The 20,983-nt window shown below is 41.6% G+C and overlaps 1 protein-coding gene across 2 annotated transcripts; it reads left to right on the top strand.

The window, feature by feature from the left end:
• Positions 1-5,950: 5,950 nt before the first annotated feature.
• Positions 5,951-18,520, top strand: LOC106582627 (eukaryotic translation initiation factor 2 subunit 2). Of its 2 annotated transcripts, none has more exons than XM_014165853.3 (9): positions 5,951-6,098; positions 9,237-9,417; positions 9,541-9,641; positions 16,038-16,170; positions 16,284-16,387; positions 17,048-17,196; positions 17,321-17,377; positions 17,510-17,595; positions 18,070-18,520. In XM_014165853.3, exons 1-9 carry the CDS (start codon positions 6,081-6,083, stop codon positions 18,243-18,245), a joined length of 1,005 nt encoding a protein of 334 aa, XP_014021328.1. In that variant the 5' UTR covers positions 5,951-6,080; the 3' UTR covers positions 18,246-18,520. The 2 variants fall into 2 exon arrangements, with proteins under 2 accessions (XP_014021328.1, XP_082823458.1); XM_082967332.1 differs by lacking the exon at positions 5,951-6,098 and adding an exon at positions 7,474-7,664.
• Positions 18,521-20,983: the final 2,463 nt, after the last annotated feature.

Genomic DNA, 20,983 nt, shown 5'->3' on the forward strand with positions numbered 1-20,983 from the left:
AAACAGATGAGCAGCTTGACAGCTCACTGTGGTCTACAGATAAATTGATGGAAGTATTGTCACTTGAAGCGCGTCACATAGTAGGAATGGTAGATATGGCTACATTTGGCTGTGTCTACACAGGCAGCCCAATTCTGATCTGTTTTTATGATAGAGCATTTTTATGGATGCATCTAGATGAAGGTCAATGTAGCAGAATCCCGAGTGGCACAGCGGTCTAAGGTACTACATTACTACAGTGCTAGAGGTGTCACTACAGACACCCTGGTTTGAATCCAGGCTGTATCACAACCGGCCGTGATTGGGAGTCCCATATGGCGGTGCACAATCGGCCCAGCGTCGTCGGGGTTTGGCTGGTGTAGGCCTTCATTGTAAATAAGAATTTGTTTTTAACTGACTTGCCTAGTTAAATAAAGGTTAAATAAATAAGAAAAATATCAAACTATGTTTCTCCAATGTGCAAGCCAATTTTATAATATAGAGAACATGTCTGATACCATGGAAGTTATTGCATTTCCTTTTAGTACTTATTCACTATGTACTAATAGTATCTCTGGGAAGCTTTAACCTTTTACTGCAGTGGGCTAAATCACAGTCACACAGTGATTCGCTGTAGTCTTAAACTACACATCTCACACACGTGGTTATGGGCTTTTTAAAAAGAAGACAACTGTACCATATCAGATATAGAGTTGAAATGTATTCAATTTTGAGTTTGCATCCCAATATAACACTTTATATACAGTACCAGCCAAAAGTTTGGACATACCTACTCATTTAAGGTTTTTCTTTATTTTTACTATTTTCTACATTGTAGAATAATAGCGAAGACATCAAAACTATGAAATAACACATATGGAATCATGTCGTAACCAAAAGAAGTGTTAAACAAATCAAAATGTATTTTAGATGTTAGATTCTTCAAAGTAGCCACCCTTTGCCTTGAAGACAGCTTTGCACAATCTTGGCATTCTCTCAACCAGTTTCATGAGGAATGCTTTTCCAACAGTCTTGAAGGAGTTCCCATATATGCTGAGCAGTTGTTGGCTGCTTTTCCTACACTCTGCGGTCCAACTCATCCCAATTGGGTTGAGGTCGGGTGATTGTGGCCAGGTTATCTGAAGCAGCACTCCATCTCTCTCCTTATCACGACTCAAGATATGACCAAGATGCAGACACAGGAGGTGGATAGTAAGCAGAATATTTATTATACAAAGGGGCAAGCAAAGGTTCATAATCATAGGCAGGGTCAAACATGGGCAGAACGGCAGGCAGGCTCAGGGTCAGGACAGGCAGAAAGGTCAAATCTGGGAGGCTAGAAAAACAAATTTGAGAGCAGGAGAAACATGCTGGTAAGACCTGATAAGACAAGACGAACTGGCAACAGACAAACAGAAAACGCAGGTATAAATATACAGGGATAATGGGGAAAAATAGGAGACACCTGGTGGGGGGTGGAGACAAGCACAAGACAGGTGAAACAGATCAGGGTGTGACAGTACCCCCCCCCCCCCCCCCCCTCTAGGAGCGCCACCTGGCGTCCTATCCAGGCATATACCTGGTTGACCAGGGTGTCTGTGCCGGAACTCAGCGATGAGGGCTGGGAGCAGGATGTTCCTAGCAGGGACCCAGCGCCTCTACTCCCGGCCATAACCCTCCCAGTCAACCAGGTACTGGAATCCCCAAACACTCAGGAGGCGCTTCACCATGTACCCCGGATGGCTGTCGATAAGACGGGGGAGAGGTGTGGGCCTGGAAACAGGAGACAAAGGGCTGTGAGACAGAGGTTTAATCCTAGACACATGGAAAGTGGGATGTATACAGAGGGTCCGGGGCAACAGAAGACGAACAGCAGTGGGGCTAAGGACTTTAGAGATGGGGAAAGGGCTGATAAAGTGGGGGAAAAGTTTATGGGACTCCACCTGGAAGGGCAGATCCCGAGTGGAGAGCAAGACCCTCTGGCCGAGACGATAGAGGGGAGCCAGGGTCCGGTGGCAGTCTGCTTGTCGACAATACCTGGAGGTGGTCTTAAGAAGAGCGGACCGGGCTCTCTTCCAGATACGCGGACGAACATCTGGGTCGAGGGTAGGTTCTCTTCCTCTTGCTCAGGGAAGAGCGGGGGCTGATAAACCACAGAGCACTCGAAGGGCGAGAGACCAGTGGTCGAGCAGAGAAGGGTGTTCCGGACATACTCCACCTACACGAGTTGCTGGCTCCTGGTGGGGTTGGCCGAGACGAGGCAATGAAGAGTCGTCTCCAGGTCCTGATTGGATTGCTCCGACTGGCCATTAGATTGAGGATGAAACCGGAGGACAGGCTGGCTGACGACCCAATGAGGGTGCAGGACACCTTCCAGAATTGAGATGAGAACTGAGGACCACGATCAAAGACCGTGTCGACCGGAAGTCCATGCATTCAGAAGACGTTCTGTACCATGAGTTGGGCCATATCCTTGGCTTAGGATAACTTGGGAAGGCGGGTAAAATGGGCGGCTTTGGAAAACCGATCCACCACCGTAAGGATGGTGGTGTTGCCATCAGACGGAGGGAGACCAGTGACAAAGTCCAGGGATATATGGGACCAGGGGTGATGAGGAACAGGGAGTGGTTTTAAGAGGCCGGCCGGAGCTTGCCTCGGAGTCTTATTCTGAGCACACTCTGTGCATGCGGCGACGAATGTGGAGACATCAGAAACCATAGTGGACCACCAAAAACATTGTCGGAAGAAGGCCAGGGTAAGGCAGGAGTCGGGAGGCAGGTTAGATTAAAGGAATGAGCTCATTCCAGGACTGTGGACCAGACAGAATCTGGGACAAACAACCGGTTAGCCCCCCCCCCTCCCCCCCCCAGGGTCCGGTTGGGAATGTTGCGCCTTGCGGACCAGGCTCTCGATACCCCACATGAGTGTCGCTGCAAGACAGGAGATAGGGAGGATGGTCTCTGAGTCAGATGGAGTAGCAACAGAGCTAGGCAAGTGAGAGAGGGCGTCAGGCTTCACATTCTATGACCCAGAGCAGTAGGAGATGGTGAAATAGAAACGAGTGAACAACAGAGCCCAACAAGCCTGCCTTGAGTTGAGGCGCTTGGCGGTGCGGAGATATTCCAGATTCTTATGGCAGGTCCACACTAGGAATGGATGTTCTGCCCCTTTTAGACAGTGTCTCCATTCCTCCAGCTCCATCTTGACCGCAAGAAGTTCCCGGTTACCAACGTAATAGTTCTTCTCCACGGGATTAAGACAATGGGATAGGAAAACGCAGGGATGAAGCTTTTGGTCCTGGGCAGAATGCTGGGACAGGACGGCCCCCACTCCAACGTCCGAGGCATAGACCTCCGCCACGAACTGACGGGACGGGTCCGGATGGATTTAGATGGGCGCTGTAGTGAACCGATGCTTGAGATCCGAAAACGCCTGGTCAGCAGCTGGGACTACGTGAATGGAGGGGAGTGCAGAGAGGGGGGAAGCCAGCGTGCTGTAGCCACGGATGAAGTGGCGGTAGAAATGAGATAAATCCCAGGAAACGTTGCAGCTGCAGTCTGGATGTGGGTTGGGGCCACTCAACCTTCGCTCTCACCTTGTCCGGATCCATCTGAATGTTCCCGGCAGTGATGATATATCCCAGAAAGGACATAGTGGAGCGATGAAATTCACACTTCTCCGCCTTGACAAACAACTGGTTCTCCAGGAGGCACTGGAGTTGTCGGACGTGGAGAACATACTCCTGAACCGAACAGGAAAAGACAAGGATGTCGTTGAGGTAGACAAACATGAACCGGTTCAACATGTCACAGAGCACATTACTAACCAGAGCCTGGAACACTGTGGGAGCGTTAGTCAGTCCGAATGGCATAACCAAATACTCATACTGCCCACTAGCTATGTTAAAGGCTGTCTTCCATTCGTTGCGTTCCCGTAGTCGCCCATCGATCCTTATGGTCAAGGCTACGAGAGAGTCGAGGTCCAAGGGAAACACCAGTCTCAACGTCAACAGTGAAGAGTTGACTCTGGAATGCTGGCCTTCGAGGCAGAGTTCCTCTGTCCAGTGTCTGTGTTCTTTTGACCCTCTTAATCTTTTATTTTCATTGGCCAGCCTGAGATGTATTTTTCTTTGCAACTCTGCCTAGAAGGCCAGCATCCCGGAGTCGCCTCTTCACTATTGACGTTGAGACGGGTGTTTTGCGAGTGCTATTTAATGAAGCTGCCAATTGAGGACTTGTGAGGCGTCTGTTTCTCAAACTAGACACTCTAATGTACTCTTGCTCAGTTGTGCACCGGCACCCCACTCCTCTTTCTATTCTGGTTAGGGCCAGTTTGTGCTGTTCTGTGAACGGAGTAGTACACAGCATTGTACGAGATCTTCAGTTTCCTGGCAATTTCTCGCATGGAATAGCCTTCATTTCTCAGAACAAGAATAGACCGACGAGTTTCAGAAGAAAGTTATTTGTTTCTGGCCATTTTGAGCCTGTAATCAAACCCACAAATGCTGATGCTCCAGATACTCAACTAGTCTAAAGAAGGCCAGTTTTATTGCTTCTTTAATCAGACAACAGTTTTCAGCTGTGCTAACATAATTGCAAAAGGGTTTTCTAATGATCAATTAGCCATTTAAAATGATAAACTTGGATTAGCTAACACAACGTGCCATTGGAACACAGGAGTGATGGTTGCTGATAATGGGCCTCTGTATGCCTATGTAGATATTCCATAAAAAATCAGCAGTTTCCAGCTACAATAGTCATTTACAACATGAACAATGTCTACACTGTATTTCTGATCAATTTTATGTTATTTTAATGTAAAAAAGTGCTTTTCTTTCAAAAACAAGGACATTTCTAAGTGACCTCAAACTTTTGAACGGTAGTGTATATACACAAATAAATCTCTAAATCTCACTCAGTTTTGTTTTGAATACATTCATATTCACATGTATTCATATACATACAGTATATTTACAGTACGCAGATTGTTATCTGAAGCATTTTGACAATGACTTTATACATGTTCTGTAAGAATGTTGAAAGATTCATCAAACATTTTTAACTCAATTCAATAAAGATAGAGGCTTACCAAAAAGTGGCTTACCAAATGAATTGGAGATACGTGAGAATTGCGACACTGCTTTTGTGAAAGATGTTGAGGAAACTGCAATGACTTCTGCAAAGTCTATAAACAGTCTATCCCCCAGCTATTTTGAGCAGATTAATGACTGAACAGGGCCATTGAGCAGCACAATGATAAACACAGAAATCTTCTTGATGAGCATGCATATATTACAACTGTTTTCTTTTAGATTCAGCCTTACACTTGATAATTTGACAAAAGGATTAGATATTCTATAAGGACATAATTTGATGTTAAAAAGGGGCATGAAAGACAATATATGCCATCCCTACAGGGTAGTACATTTTTTAAATAATAATCCCCTTAGTCTCAGATTTGCACATTTTGTTTCCAGATATAATTATTGCTTTCAGTCTCCTGATGGTCAAAATCAAGCAAGTGCACGAAGTCCTATGATGATATGCTTTAATGCTCTGTCAGACTATTAAGTGAATACAGGCCCAAAATAAGGACAACAATGTGGCACTTATGAGCAAAATATTGTTATTTTAAGACCTTCTATTGTCATTGTGTGAAAGTGTCAAATTAAATGTACTTGTTTTCATGGTTGACAACAGAATAAACTGGCTTTATATCATAATGGCAGATCGCTTTCAGTCTCCTGATGCCCAAAATCAAGCAAGACCATGAAGTCCCATGATGATGTGCTTTGATTCTATGCGAGACTTTAATACATGTCCAAAATAAGGACACCAATGTTCCACCTTCCCAGATGTTGTTGACCTAAAGGTTGAGTTGCGTACACTGAACTATAATAGTGTGCCGGAGCACAGAAAACTACATATCCCACTAGGCCTTTACCCTACACCTGGGCATGAAATAAATAACATTTGCGCATGCGCACACATTACTGCTCGGTAGCTGATGCAAGAAACCCGAAACTGACCAGTGGTTTGGGTGATTAAAACATATACTGCAACGGATTTTCATCGTTATCTGACACAACATAGTCTGGAAACATGTCAGGAGATGATGAGGTAACTAATCCAATTTTACCATTGTAATTCGTGTTTATGAGAGACATAATTATGGCCTACACACGTGTGAGAATGAGGCAGCTAGCTATGATCTAACGTTAGCCACTCCATGTTATTGCTGGTTAGATAGCTGCTTCATCTCCTTAAAATTGTCAGTAAAACCCTAGATATGTACTGTACCTAACTATTTTTCATTGTGCGAACGTGTCCGATTCAATTTAGCTATTTTGCTGACTGTTGGTGGTTGCAATGCAGTACCTATTTAACGTTAGCTATCTAACGATAGTTTTTATTGTGTGTTCTGTTACCCAGCTAGTTTGCTTCTTCCCGCAACGAGCCATTTTACAGATGTATATGCGGAAGCTTTGCAGCCTGGCGTCCTTGATCAACCAAACCTAAACTAACGTTATTCCGTTTCCCGTCAACAGAGCCAGAGGCATATCCATTATCTCTAGGAACAATAGTTACGATTCGTTGGGTTGAATGAATGTGTCCTTTGATATCAGATAAGCGTTTGAAACACGTTTTTATCCAGGGTCTCCCATTTCTTTTCCGCCTGTGGGCTGCCATTGTAGTCCATTCTAGACCACACGGTCCAAGAGAGTAAACTACCATGTGAACTCCAACTTCTACAGGGAGACCCTGGATAAATATTTTAAACGCTTATTTGATACGGAAGGCCACATTAGAGCCCTACCCATGCCCCCGACGTTAAGGCCCTATATCAGGCCCGATTTGCTTCTGCCAAATTTAAGGCCCGGCCCTACCCGAAATCAGAAGTAATTTCCTGCGTTAGTAAATCCATTAGCTGTTCTTTTCTTTCAGTTATTGCTCCCTGCACACAGCTCCCTCTGCTCATGGCAGCTATGAGTATCTTAAACAACGGCTTAGCTGGGGCTGCTCTGCGCAGTGAGTAGACATGAGAGAGCTGTTGGCTACTTTTCATCACTCTAAACTAAAGGAACATAATTTTTCTGTAAAAAATCCCTCCTGTCATATATTTGGGCTCCTGAGTGGTGGCGCAGAGGTCTAAGGCACTGCATCTCAGTGCAAGGGGTGTCACTACAGCCCCTGGTATGAATCCAGGCTGTATCACATCCGGCCGTGATTGGGAGTCCCATAGGGCGGCGCACAATTGGCCCAGTGTCGTCTTCATTGTGTTGCCGTCATTGTAAATAAGAATTTAATCTTCATTGACTTGCCTTGTTAAGTAAAAAAAAAAAGTCTGAAGCATTTCTGACACCATGTTATGATCTTAGTCAGTTATGTTACTGCAGAGCATGAGCAAATGGCTTAGATTCAAAATGTTAATGATGCCCTGCCCGTATCCTAGTTATTGATGTGAAAAAAACAGGCCCTGCCCTAACCTGTAGATATTGTCGGGTTCCGTCAGGCAGCAGAGCTCTAGGGAACGTTCAACTAGAGATCGGCCGATTTCAAGTTTTCATAACAATTGGTAATCAGCCTTTTTGGACGCCGATTACATTGCAATCCACGAGGAGGCAGGCTGACCACCTGTTACGCGAGTGCAGCATCAAAAGGACCTTGTGGCTATAAGAAGCCAAGGTAAGTTGCTAGCTAGCATTAAACTTATCCTATAAAAAACAATCAATCTTCAATCACTAGTTAACTACACATGGTTTATGATATTACTAGGTTAACTAGCTTGTCCTGCGTTGCATATAATCAATGCGGTGCCTGTTAATTTATCATCGAATCACAGCCTACTTCAACTTTGCCAAACAGGTGATGATTTAATAAGTGCATTCGTGAAAAAAGCACAATCGTGGCACAAGTGTACCTAACCATAAACATCAATGCCTTTCTTAAAATCAACACAAGTATATTTTTTTAACCCTGCATATTTGAAATTCATGTTAGCGGGCAATATTAACAAGGGAAAATGTGTCACTTGTCTTGTGTTCAGTGCAAGCAGAGTCAGGGTATATGCAACAGTTTGGGCTACCTGGCTTGTTGCGAACTGTGTTAAGACCATTTCTTCCTAACAAAGACCGTAATTAATTTGACAGATTTTTACATAATTATGAAGTGACATTGAAGGTTGTGCAATGTGACAGCAATATTTACAGTACAAAAAAATGCATGAAATGAAATGTATGCATTCACTACTGTAAGTCACTCTGGATAAGAGCGTCTGCTAAATGTAAATTTAGACTTAAGGTTGACGTCCGTTCGATAAAATACGGAACAGTTCTGTATTTCACTGAAAGAATAAACGTTTTGTTTTCAAAATGATAGTTTCCGGATTTTACCGTATTAATGACCAAAGGCTCGTATTTCTGTGTGTTTATTATAATGATGATTTGATAGAGCAGTCTGACTGAGCAGTGGTAGGCAGCAGCAGGCTCGTGAGCATTAATTCAAGCAGCACTTTACTGTTTGCCAGCAGCTCTTAGCAATGCTTGAAGCACAGCGCTGTTTATGACTTCAAGCCTATCAACTCCCGAGATTAGGCTGGCAATACTAATGCCTATAAGAACATCCAATGGTCAAAGGTATATGAAATATAAATGGTCTAGAGAGATGACGCGTCGACTATAATTCTTATAACTACAACCTAAAACTTCTTAACTGGGAATATTGAAAAGTTATGTTAAAAGGAACCGCTGGCTTTCATATGTTCTGAGCAAGGAACTTAAATGTTAGCTTTTTTACATGGCACATACTGCACATTTACTTTCTTCTCCAACACTGTTTTTGCATTATTTAAACCAAATTGAACATGTTTCATGGAGACTAAATAGATTTTATTTATATAATATATTAAGTTAAAATAAGTGTTCATTCAGTATTGTTCTAATTGTCATTATTACAAATATATATTAAAAAATATATATTTTGGCCGATTTTAATCGGTATCGGCTTTTTTTGGTCCTCCAATCGGTATCGCAGTTGAAAAATCATAATCGGTCGACCTCTACATTCAACCCAACGAATCATAAGTGTTGTTCCTAGAGATATTGGGGTATGCCTCTGTTGCCTGGAAACATTATTTTAGTGTAACCAAATAGATTATGTTTAGTAAACAATTGCTCGTTGCGGGACGAAGCAAGTTAACTATATTTGCAAGATGAATGGGGTTAGCCATTTGTAACACGTTCCATTTGTCCTTTGCAGATGATATTTGATCCCAACATGTCCAAGAAGAAGAAAAAGAAGAAGAAGCCTTTCATGCTAGATGAAGAAGGAGGGGACGGTGCCAGTGAGGATGCTCCACAGCCAGAAGCAAAGGAGGTGGAGGTGGATGGAGGAGAGGACAGAGAGTTGGACTTTGACGAGGATGACGGAAGGAGGAAAGGTGAGGAAGTAGCAGGGCCCTCAGGTGCCTTAACATAATATAAATTAAAAAGGTGGATTTGCATGTGTCTGACTTATAAGACCTTTTGTAAGTAAGAATTTTTGATCTTGGTATGTTTGCCAGAAATCTCTGATGACCTGGATGACTTAAACTTCTTCAACCAGAAGAAGAAGAAAAAGAAAAAGCCAAAGACATTTGACAATGATGTAGAGGAGGGAATAAAGGTACGTTTTGGGTTAAGTGCCCAGATAGCTGGCCAATGGGCCTTAGCGTGTAGAATGTTGACTTTATTTTAACATGTTTTCATAAGTGTCTATTAAATTATGTAAATGTTTGTTGACTTATCTACAAAATGGATTCCTGTCAACCTTGTAGTTGGTGGATATGTCTCATAGATAGGGATAAGATGGATTCTTGCATTTGTAGCTGTTTTAATTATACACTGAGTGTACAAAACATTAGGATATAGACTGACATGGTGAATCCAGGTAAAAGCTATGATCCTTTATTGATGTCACTTGTTATTAAATCAATCCACTTCAGTCAGTGTTGATGAAGGGGGCGAGACAGGTAATAGAAGGGGAAGACAGGTTAACCTGTTATGGCTAGGGGGCAGTATTTTCACGGCTGGATAAAAAACGTACCCGATTTAATCTGATTATTAGTCCTGCCCAGAAACTAGAATATGCATATAATTATTCGCTTTGGATAGAAAACACTCCAAAGTTTCTAAAACTGTTTGAATGGTGTCTGTGAGTATAACAGAACTCATTTGGCAGGCCAAAACGTGAGAAGATTCTGTACAGGAAGTACCCTGTCTGACCATTTCTTGAACTTCTTTGCCATCTCTATCTATTACAAAGGATCTCTGCTCTAACGTGACACTTCCTATGTCTTCCATAGGCTCTCAGAGCCCGGGAAAAACCTGAATGTCGTCATTCCAGCCCCAGGCTGAAACACATTATCGCCTTTCTCAAGTGGCCGATCAAGGGACTGTGGGCTTAGGCACGTGCACTGGCCGCCCCGGTCTTTGTGATTTTTCCTTTGTTTACCGAAAAGGAGATTCCCGGTCGGAATATTATCGCTTTTTTACGAGAAATTGCATAAAAATTGATTTTAAACAGCGGTTGACATGCTTCAAAGTACGGTAATGGAATATTTAGAAATTTTGTCACGAAATGCGCGCGACCCTGATTTACCATTTCGGATAGTGTCTTGAACGCACGAACAAAATGCCGCTATTCGGATATAACGATGGATTATTTTGGACCAAACCAACATTTGTTATTGAAGTAGCAGTCCTGGGAGTGCATTCTGACGAAGACAACAAAAGGTAATCAAACTTTTATAATAGTAAATCTGATTTTGGTGAGTGCTAAACTTGCCGGGTGTCTAAATAGCTAGCACGTGATGGCTGGGCTATGTACTTAGAATATTGCAAAATGTGCTTTCACCAAAAAGCTATTTTAAAATCGGACATATCGAGTGCATAGAGGAGTTCTGTATCTATAATTCTTAAAATAATTGTTATGCTTTTTGTGAACGTTTATCGTGAGTAATTTAGTAAATTGTTAGTAAATTCCCCGGAAGTTTGCGGGGGGTATGCTAGTTCTGAACATCACATGCCATTACCGTACTTCGTAGCATGTCAACCGCTGTTTAAAATCCATTTTTATGCCATTTTTCTCGTAAAAAAGCGATAATATTCCGACCGGGAATGTCCATTTAGCTAAACAGAGGAAAGAAAACAAAGCTTTCGGTCGACGCGGGCACGACCCTGAGTCTCACAGTACTGTAACCAGCCACTACCCAAACGCGCTACTTTGTTTCAGCCAGAGCCTGCAAAGCCACGATTCAGCGTTTTGGCGCCTTCTGAGAGCCTATGGCAGCCGTAGGAAGTGTCACGGGACAGCTAAGATCCTCACTCTTCAATAAACAGAGACAAGAAGAACACCTTGTCAGACAGGCCACTTCCTGCATGAAATCTTCTCAGGTTTTTGCCTGCCATATGAGTTCTGTTATACTCACAGACACCATTCAAACAGTTTTAGAAACTTTAGGGTGTTTTCTATCCAAAGCCAATAATTATATGCATATTTTAGTTACTGGGCAGGAGTAGTAACCAGATTAAATCGGGTACGTTTTTTATCCAGCCGTGAAAATACTGCCCCCTAGCCATAACAGGTTAACTAACTCGCCTAGTTAAAAAAAAAACAAAAAAAATAACATTTCTTTGCGTTTTTTCCCCCCCTCTTCGTTCTGGCCCATCTGCTCTGGCCCATCTGCACAGATGGGGTTAGTTCTAAAAAAATATTTGCTGTAGGTATACATGCTGTTGGAGAGCCAGTACTGCATGCGTCAACTTTGTTCATATCTCTCGTTCACATTCACTTGTAAATGTCCAAACTCAACAAAAATGACATTCGGTAGCTCCTACATACATATGCATAACTTTATGAGCAGGATTGCCTGTCTTTGCAATTCATTCATTTTCTTTAGCGTTTGCACTCGTTAGCATATTTAGCTTGCAGCCTCCATTAAAATTCATTGTTTTGCATTTTACTAATGGACACCCTTGGGCTTTCTTTTGCATTTTTGGCACCCCCTTGTGAACTAAACTGGTAATACCGTATGTCCCGTGATGAGAGGACAGTAGAACGATATGAGAATATGGATACCCCGCAACCCTATCTATTACCCAACGGACATCCAGCCAACTTGGCGTCAACACGGGCCAACATCCCTGTTCAACACTTCAGACACCTTGTTGTGTCCAATTGAGGCTGTTCTGAGGGCAAAAGGGGGTGCACATCAATATTAGGAAGGTGTTCCAAAAGTTTTTGTACACTCAGTGTACAGTGTATGACTTTGTTGTGGCTTGACGTGTTAAATATCTTCCGCGACGGATTTCAGTCATAGGGTTTCTGGAGAGGTCACTTTTGAGATCAGTGTAGATCCGCACTAAAATATCTCTGGGGGTTTGGACAGACAGAATCGGTTCTACAAAAATATATTCTCTATTTTTATTTTCTCTTGTTACGCTGTGTGCACTGAACTGACATGCATGATTTTTGAACACACATCAGTGTTCAGATGAAGGGAATAAAACTTTTTATAATGCGCACCTCAGCAGCGCTCAACTCACAGCGGTGTGTAGCCTACTGTAGCTGCTGGCAAAGTCATGTAATGTTATTAAAACCAAATCAGACAACCCCATGGTAGAATAGTTGACCTATTTACATAGTTGGCTTGTGTGTTCTATGCCAGATAAATATTCCTCTCAGTGCACATTGAAGATCTGACAGCAGTAGGAGGGAAACTTGTATTCTGACAAGCAGTCAATGCACAACAATTCCAATGCAATCGTGGGAAAAAACATTTGAAAGTAGTTTTGGCCTTTGCAAAAAAGACGATCCCTGTTTAACATTGCTACCACATTAATTTCTGTACTTATTCAATTGTGTGTGGAATTTTTTATTTTTTTTTTTTAACAAATGCAGTTTTACAACCAGAGTTTCAAGCATGGTTTAGGCACAGCTGAGCAGCAGAGCTCTTAAAGGTGCAATGACATTTTTGTAATGGAGACAAATAAATTATTCAACCAAATGTACTTTTTTTTTTTTTTTATAAGACAATAATTATTCATAACAATCAGGATGTTGTCCAAAGGGGTAGATGGACAAACCCCATGCTTCAGTCTATGTCCATTTTATAGCCACTATGCTTCATCAGTTGGGCTACAGGTGATAATGCTTTTTGCTACTAGCACATCTGATAATATGCACCATGCATAGGCTATACAGTGCATTCCACATTTTGCAAAAATTACAGCCTTATTCTAAAATTGTTTTTTTATCTTCTCAATCTACACACAATACCCCATAATGACATAGCAAACACGTTTTTTTTGCGAATGTATTCAAAATAAACAAATGTACGTACGGTGGCAAAAGTATGTGAACCCTTTAGAAATACCTGGATTTCTGCATTAATTGGTCATGAAATTTGATCTGATCTTCTTCTAGGTCACAACAAGACAAACTGTCTGCTTAAACTAATAACACAAGCAATTATGTTTATGTCTTTATTGAACACACCGTGTAAACATTCACAGTGCAGGGTGGAAAAAGTGTGTGAACCCTTGGATTTAATAAATGGTTGACCCTACTTTGGCAACAATAACCTCAACCAAACGTTTCTGTTGGATCAGATCAGTCATGCCACATCATCTCAATCGGGTTGAGGTCAGGACTCTGACTGGGCCACTCCAGAAGGAATATTTACTTCTGTTGATGATTTACTAATGTGTTTTGGGTCGTTGTCCTTTTGCATCACCCAATTTCTGTTGAGCTTCAATTGGCAGACAGCCTAACATTCTCCTGCAAAATGTCTTGATTAACTTGGGAATTCATTTTTGTGCTGTGATTTAAAAATATATATATTCACACATAGTGTTGTGTGTTCCTTCCAAACAACTCAACTGTAGTTTCATCTGTCCACAGAATATTTTGCCAGTAGCGCTTGGGAACATCCAGTTGCACTTTTGCTAACTTCAGACGTGCAGCAATGTTTTTTGGACAGAAGTGGCTTCTTCCGTGGTGTCCTCCCATGAACACCATTCTTGTTTAGTGTTTTGCGTATCGTAGACTCGTCAGATGCTAGCATGTTCCAGAGATTTCTGTAAGTCTTTAGCTGACACTCTAGGATTCTTCTGAACTTCATTGAGCATTCTGTGCTGTGCTCTTGCAGTCATCTTTGCAGGACAGCCACTCCTAGGGAGAGTAGCAACAGTGCTGAACTTTATCCATTTATTAAACAATTTGTATTACCATGGACTGATGAACATCGAGGCTTTTAGATACTTTTGTAACCCTTTCCAGATTTATGCAAGTCAACAATTCTTAGGTCTTTTGAGATCTCTTGTTCGAGGCATGGTTCACATCGGGCAATGGTTCTTGTGAATAGCAAACTCAAATGTTGTGAGGTTTTTTTTATAGGGCAATGCAGCTCTAACCAACATCTCTAATCTCATCTCATTGATTGGACTCCAGGTTAGCTGACTCCTGACTCCAATTAGCTTTTGGAGAAGTCATTAGCCTAGGGGTTCATTTACTTTTTCTAACCTACACTGAATGTTTAAATGATTTATTCAATATAGGCAAAAAAATACAATGATTTGGGTTATTAGTTTAAGCACACTGTCTATTGTTATGACTTAGATGAAGATCAGATCAAATTTGATGACCAATTTATCCAGAATTCCAAAAGGTTCACATACTTTTTCTTTCCACTAAGTATTCAGACCTTTTACTCAGTACTTTTTTGAAGCACTTTTGGCAGTGATTACAGCCTTGAGTCTTCTTGGGTATGACGCTACAAGCTTGGCTCCCCTGTATTTGGGGAGTATCTCCCATTCTTCTCTGTAGGTCCTCTCAAGCTCTGTCGAGTTGGATGGGGCAGTGCCGCTGCACAGCTATTTTCAGGTCTGTCTTAGAGATGTCTGAGTCTTTAGGTGCCTTTTGGGGAACTCCAAGCGGGATGTCATGTGCCTTTTACTGAGGAGTGGCTTCTGTCTGGCCACTCTACCATGAAGGCCATATTGGTGGGAGTGCTGCAGAGATGGTTGTCCTTCTGGAAGGTTCTCCCATCTCCACAGAGGAACTCTAGATCTGTCAGTAACCATTGGGTTCTTGGTCACCTCCCTGAACATGGCCCTTCTCCCCCAATTGCTCAGTTTGGCTGGGCGGCCAGCTCTAGGAAGAGTCCAAACTTCTTCCATTTAACAAAGATGGAGGCCACTGTGTTCTTGGGGACTTTCAATGCTCCAAACCTTGTTTATAGTACCCTTCCCCAGATCTGTGCCTCAACACAATCCTGTCTCGGAGGTCTACGGACAATTCCTTGAACCTCATGGCTTGGTTTCTTTCTCTGACATGCACTGTCAACTGTGGGACCTTATATAGACGGGTGTGTGCCTTTCCACATCATGTCCAATAATTTGCATTTACCACAGGTGGACTCCAATCAACTTGTAGAAACATCTCAAGGATGATCAATGAAAACAGGATGCACCTGAGCTCAATTTTGAGTCTCATAGCAAAGGGTCTGAATACTGATGTAAATTAAGATATAATTGGCTAACATTTCTAAAAACCTGCTTTCACTTTGTCATTACGGGGCGTTCTGTGTAGATTGAGGAAATGGTTGTATTTAATCAATTTTAGAATAAGGCGTTAAAGTAACAATGTGGACAAAGTCATGGGGTTTGAATATTTTCTGAATACACTGAATGCATGGTCCAAGATGTTAAAATAATTAGAATGTCCTTTTTAAAAAGTCACCAGAACTCTGCTCAACCCTATATAAAAAATGTTCCTGGAAGGACCCCCTAAGCAAGGAGAATGGTCAAACTCTGTTTAATACATGTACAAAATGATCCTCTATCCATGAAAGTATGATGGTCATGACTTTCTTTACATGAATGTGGAGGTTAACTTGGCCCCTTACAATCAATCTGAGATGGACTTGAGTTTCGGCCATGGGATTATTATATATATTTTTTTAACCCCTGTGTTTAGTATGTATTCAATTGACTTTATTCTATAACTGTCCATACACAGGAGCTGAAAATTGAGACCGAGCCCTCTGAAACCAATGGAGAGGGCGACTTGATGTTAGAACTAGGAAAAAAGAAAAGGAAGTCCAAGGCTGTGAATTTTGACATGGATGACGACATGGAAATCAAAGATGACGGTGAGTGGACTGAATTCACAGGCTGGATAAATGTTGCAAGCCATAATACGTTAAATTAATGCAACCAGCATGCAAACTGACATTTGGCCTTTCTCATACCTTGTGGTTTAAAGCCCAGGAAGACGACGATGGAAAGAACACTGACGACATCACGTTCAGCAGCACACAGTTGGGCCCTGCGTGGGCGGGCTCAGAGAGAGACTACACATATGACGAGGTACAATCTGAGTCAGTGGGTCAAGAGACTTCACTTAAAGCTGCAATATGTAACTTTTTGGGCGTCCTGACCAAATTAACATAGAAATGCGAGTTATAGATCTGTCACTCATTGAAAGCAAGTTTAAGAAGCTGTAGATCTGGTCTGTGTGCTAATTCTATGCTTACCATTCTTAAGTGTCGTTTTTCAGGTCTAACTTTCGGGTTTTGTACACCAGCTTCAAGCTTAAAAAAAACAAAACAATATTTTGGGTTATTGAAAATATATTTCACAGCGGTTTAGATGGTACAATTATTCTCTACACTGCTACATTGCTTGTTTTGTGACATAAATCAAAATTTGGCAAACTATTAGAATTTTACCAATCAGGAAATGGCGGTGTGATTTCTGGATATTGTACTCCCTTTTTTATTTTATTTTTTTAATTGTAAGATTTTTGAGGAATATTACACCAGAGTATATTACACTAGGCATTTTCATCACAGAGACCTAAGATGTACGACAAGATGTCAGGTCATCATGACCTGAAATAAAGAAATGTTTAGTCACATCTTCATTAGAAAATTATTGGTCAAATCTTGTTGAAGCCAATGTCTTTCAGTGGTGTTTCCCAAGTATTTCATTCTACTATCCAGGCTGATTCATCTCCCTCCCTTGTAGCTGCTGAACCGTGTCTTTCAAATCATGCGGGAGAAGAATCCTGACATGGTGGCTGGGGAGAAGCGGAAGTTTGTCATGAAGCCTCCCCAGGTGGTCCGAGTGGGCACCAAGAAGTCATCCTTCGTCAACTTCACCGACATCTGCAAACTGTGAGAATACCATGAGATGCGCTGTTGGCGTTTTTAGAGATGTTGAGGTTTAATGACTTAGTCTCCCTTGTTGAATCACATTATTTTACGTCATTAGTCCCCTTACTGTAATTTTTCTTGACAGGTTGCATCGGCAGCCAAAACATCTCCTGGCCTTCTTATTGGCTGAGCTTGGAACAAGGTATGGTTTTGGTCAGCAAGTGAAGAAAAGCATTTATCTGCTACGCAAAAAAAAATATATATAAAAAATTTTTGAAAATGAATGTGAATGGAGGATATGAATTTATGGCTGAAACTGTTTTTATTGCAACAGTGGCTCTATAGACGGAACTAATCAGCTCATCATCAAAGGAAGATTCCAGCAGAAACAGATAGAGAATGTCTTACGAAGATATATTAGTAAGTGCTCGTGTTGACAGTTGTCCTACCTTTGTACGCATCTCTGAACTCGTGATTTAATTCTGATTTCAGTTAATCATTGAAAATGAGAGGATGACGATAATCTACTGTACTTAACATTTTTTGTTTAAAATGATAGTGGGTCCGACTTTGCAATTTGCTAGCAATGTTCATAACAAGACCTGCTTGGTTGTGAGCTGTTCCTCTAGGATTTTGCGAGGGCGATATGTATTTTTTGCAAATTATACAATTCCGTACATACTTTTCGAGGTTTTGCAAATTTGACCAGTTACCGCGCTATTTCCACAACAGTTAAATCAGTGCAATATTGCGTAAAACGGACTTATCATCGCAGTACAAAAAGCCGGTTAGCAATTTCAACCAATCACCTGACCTTCACTGCATAATATGGTTAAATCAAACCAGATGTCAACACTTCCCAATCTCATCCAAGTTTTTCTATCCCCTTTATAGAGGAGTATGTGACGTGCCATACATGTCGCTCCCCCGACACCATCCTCCAGAAGGACACACGACTCTACTTCCTGCAGTGCGAGACCTGCCATTCCCGCTGCTCCGTCGCCAGCATCAAGGCAGGTTTCCAGGCAGTCACAGGCAAGAGGGCTCAGCTCCGCGCCAAAGCCAATTAAAACCACCACCGCTGCCCCTTCTCCCCCATCTGTGCTCTGTTTCTCTCTCAGAAGCGGAGTGGACAGGATGGGGCAGGCTGGACGCTTTTATGGACCGTCTGTGGATTTGTTACCTATTGTAAAGAAATGAATAAATCGTATACCATCTGGGTGATCAGACGCAGTCTATATTTCCTAATTCCATCATCCATCACTATGGTGGACCAGGGTAATGGAGGCTCAGTTTAATGTATAATTGTTGTTTACTCAATAAATCCATTCTTTTGTTCAGACCATCCCTGTTTGTGCACCAGGTTCTTAGCTTCGAAAAGTATGAATTCAGTATTATGAATGCCACATTTTAAGAGCCCATATTAGGGTATGTTCAAACAAACTGATGTGTAAAAAATGCAGGAACTCAGTGGGATAATTTGCTTTGGGGGCGGGGCTAGGGTTGTGTTGCACTGTCAGAAAAGTTGCTAATACAGTTGAAGTCAGAAGTTTACATACACCTTAGCCAAATACATTTAAACTCAGTTTTTCACAACTCCTGACATTTAATCCTAGTAAAAATTCCTTGTCTTAGGTGAGTTAGGATCACAGCTTTATTTTAAGAATGTGACATGTCAATAATAGTAGAGAATTATTAATTTCAGCTTTTTTTTCTTTCATCACATTCCCAGTGGGTCAGAAGTTTACATACACTCAATTAGTATTTGGTAGCATTGCCTTAAACAATTTAAACTTGGGTCAAACGCCTTCCACAAGCTTCCCACAATAAGTTAGGTGAATTTTGGCCCATTCCGCCTGACAGAGCTGGTGTAACTGAGTCAGGTTTGTAGGTCTCCTTGCTTGCACACGCTTTTTCAGTTCTGCCCGCAAATTTTCTATAGGTTTGAGGTCAGGGCTTTGTGATGGCCACTCCAATACCATGACTTTGTTGTCCTTAAGCCATTTTGCCACAACTTTGGAAGTATGCTATGACTCCAACCTAAGTGTATGTAAACGTCTGACTTCAACTGTATGTGTCTATCAACCAATTAAAAAAAAAAATAATTATCTCACCACCACACAGCTGCGTAGGACATGTGTTTATGGTTTAAATGCCCCATTAAACGTTGTGCAGCAAACCTTTTTTAGGGCTCCTTTTTCAGAGGTATCCATATCCTGGGCAGGCCTTGAATAAGTCGGAGAGGAAAAAAATAAGTATTTTGTGAATTCTGGCCCCAGCATGGTTTTCTCAGTGGGATGCGTTTATTATAAATATGACAACACTAAATATTTTTCTCTCATGTTGACTTTAGATAAGTTGGAAAAGTGAGGATGAGAGATGTTGTACAACATACACAATTCCCTCAGTCATGTATTTTTGTGAAGTCAGGTGGCGGTCGGATTTCAGTTAAATATTAAAAGTCTGAAAAAACCTTCCATATGTCAAAGATGTCTCCTTTACGTTTTCAGTACTACCATTTCAACCAAAATGTCTGTATAACCCATAAAGAATGATAGAGGCCTCTAGTGGCCAAAAGCTAGTATTAGCATGAGCAGTGCCATTGAGGGTCTCCACCATTTTAATGTAGTCGACTGGGTGGGAATTCCAACTTCATTGGCTGATCCCTCTTGGAGACCCTGTTGGAGTCATGTCCAACCGGATCATCAGGAGGGATCATAGAGGCTATATTGGCACAGATACAAAGATGAGTCCCGTATGGTTTAAAAAACAAACATTTTAACTTTCACAAATAAATGTAATAAACTGTAGTAGCATCCTCTTTAATAAAATAGCAAATATGGAGGCAAGGAACGCTAACAAGGTGTGCGATTGTCTTACGCTCCCTCTAATCAACTCCATCTCACACTAAAAGGGGGATGTGTTCACTGGCAGCTGTTGTGACAGAATTCATGAATAGCTTTGTTTTTGTCATTAAAATGGTTTCATGCACACTAAGGATGTGCTTAATCCAATGATTAAAGACCCAGTGCTGCTTTCACGCAGCCTCCGCAGCAGCATGTGCTCCAATGTGGCCACTCCTGGTATTAAGGTCAATGATATAAAGAATGATGGTAAAAAAAAAAATGGATTACTTTAAATTAAATTTTGGGTAGAAAGACACATTCAACTCTCTTTCATCGAATCAGATGGCTTATTCATCATGAAACCATTTGATGCTACCAATTATTTTAATGATTATTTCATTGGCAAACTTAAGCATGAAATGCCAACAACAAACAGTGAGCAATTATATTAATGTATAAAAAAAACATAATGAAAGAAAATTTTGGAAAGTTAGTGTGGGAGAGGTGGAAAAATTATTATTGATCAATTATGACAAACCTGGCATTGACAACTTAGATGGAAAGCGACTGGGGATGGTAGCTGACTCTACAGCCACTCCCATCTGTCATATCTTTAATCTGAGCCTAGAGGAAAGCCTTTGTCCTCAGGCCTGGAGGGAAGTCAAAGTAATTCCGCTACCCAAGAGTAGTAAAGCGGCCTTTACTGGTTCTAACAGCAGACCTATAAGCTTGCTGCCAGCTCTAAGCAAACTGTTGGAAAAAATTGTGTTTGACCAAATACAATGCTATTTCTCTGTGAACAAATTAACAACAGATGCTTATAGAGAAGGGCACTCAACATATACTACACTGACACAAATGACTGATGATTGGTTGAAAGAAACTGTTCATGAAAAAAAAATGAAATAAGAAAATTGTGGGAGCTGTACTGTTAGATTTCAGTACAGCCTTTGATATTATTG

This window comes from Salmo salar, chromosome 22 (genome assembly GCF_965601325.2).
Source record: "Salmo salar chromosome 22, fSalSal1, whole genome shotgun sequence".
In the NCBI taxonomy this organism is placed as follows: domain Eukaryota; kingdom Metazoa; phylum Chordata; class Actinopteri; order Salmoniformes; family Salmonidae; genus Salmo; species Salmo salar.

Bases quoted from the DNA above. Each gene is read 5' to 3' on its own strand.
- LOC106582627 (XM_014165853.3), top strand. The intron at 16,171-16,283 runs GTGAGTGGACTG...TGTGGTTTAAAG, and splicing joins CATGGAAATCAAAGATGACG to CCCAGGAAGACGACGATGGA. The intron at 16,388-17,047 runs GTACAATCTGAG...CCTCCCTTGTAG, and splicing joins GAGACTACACATATGACGAG to CTGCTGAACCGTGTCTTTCA.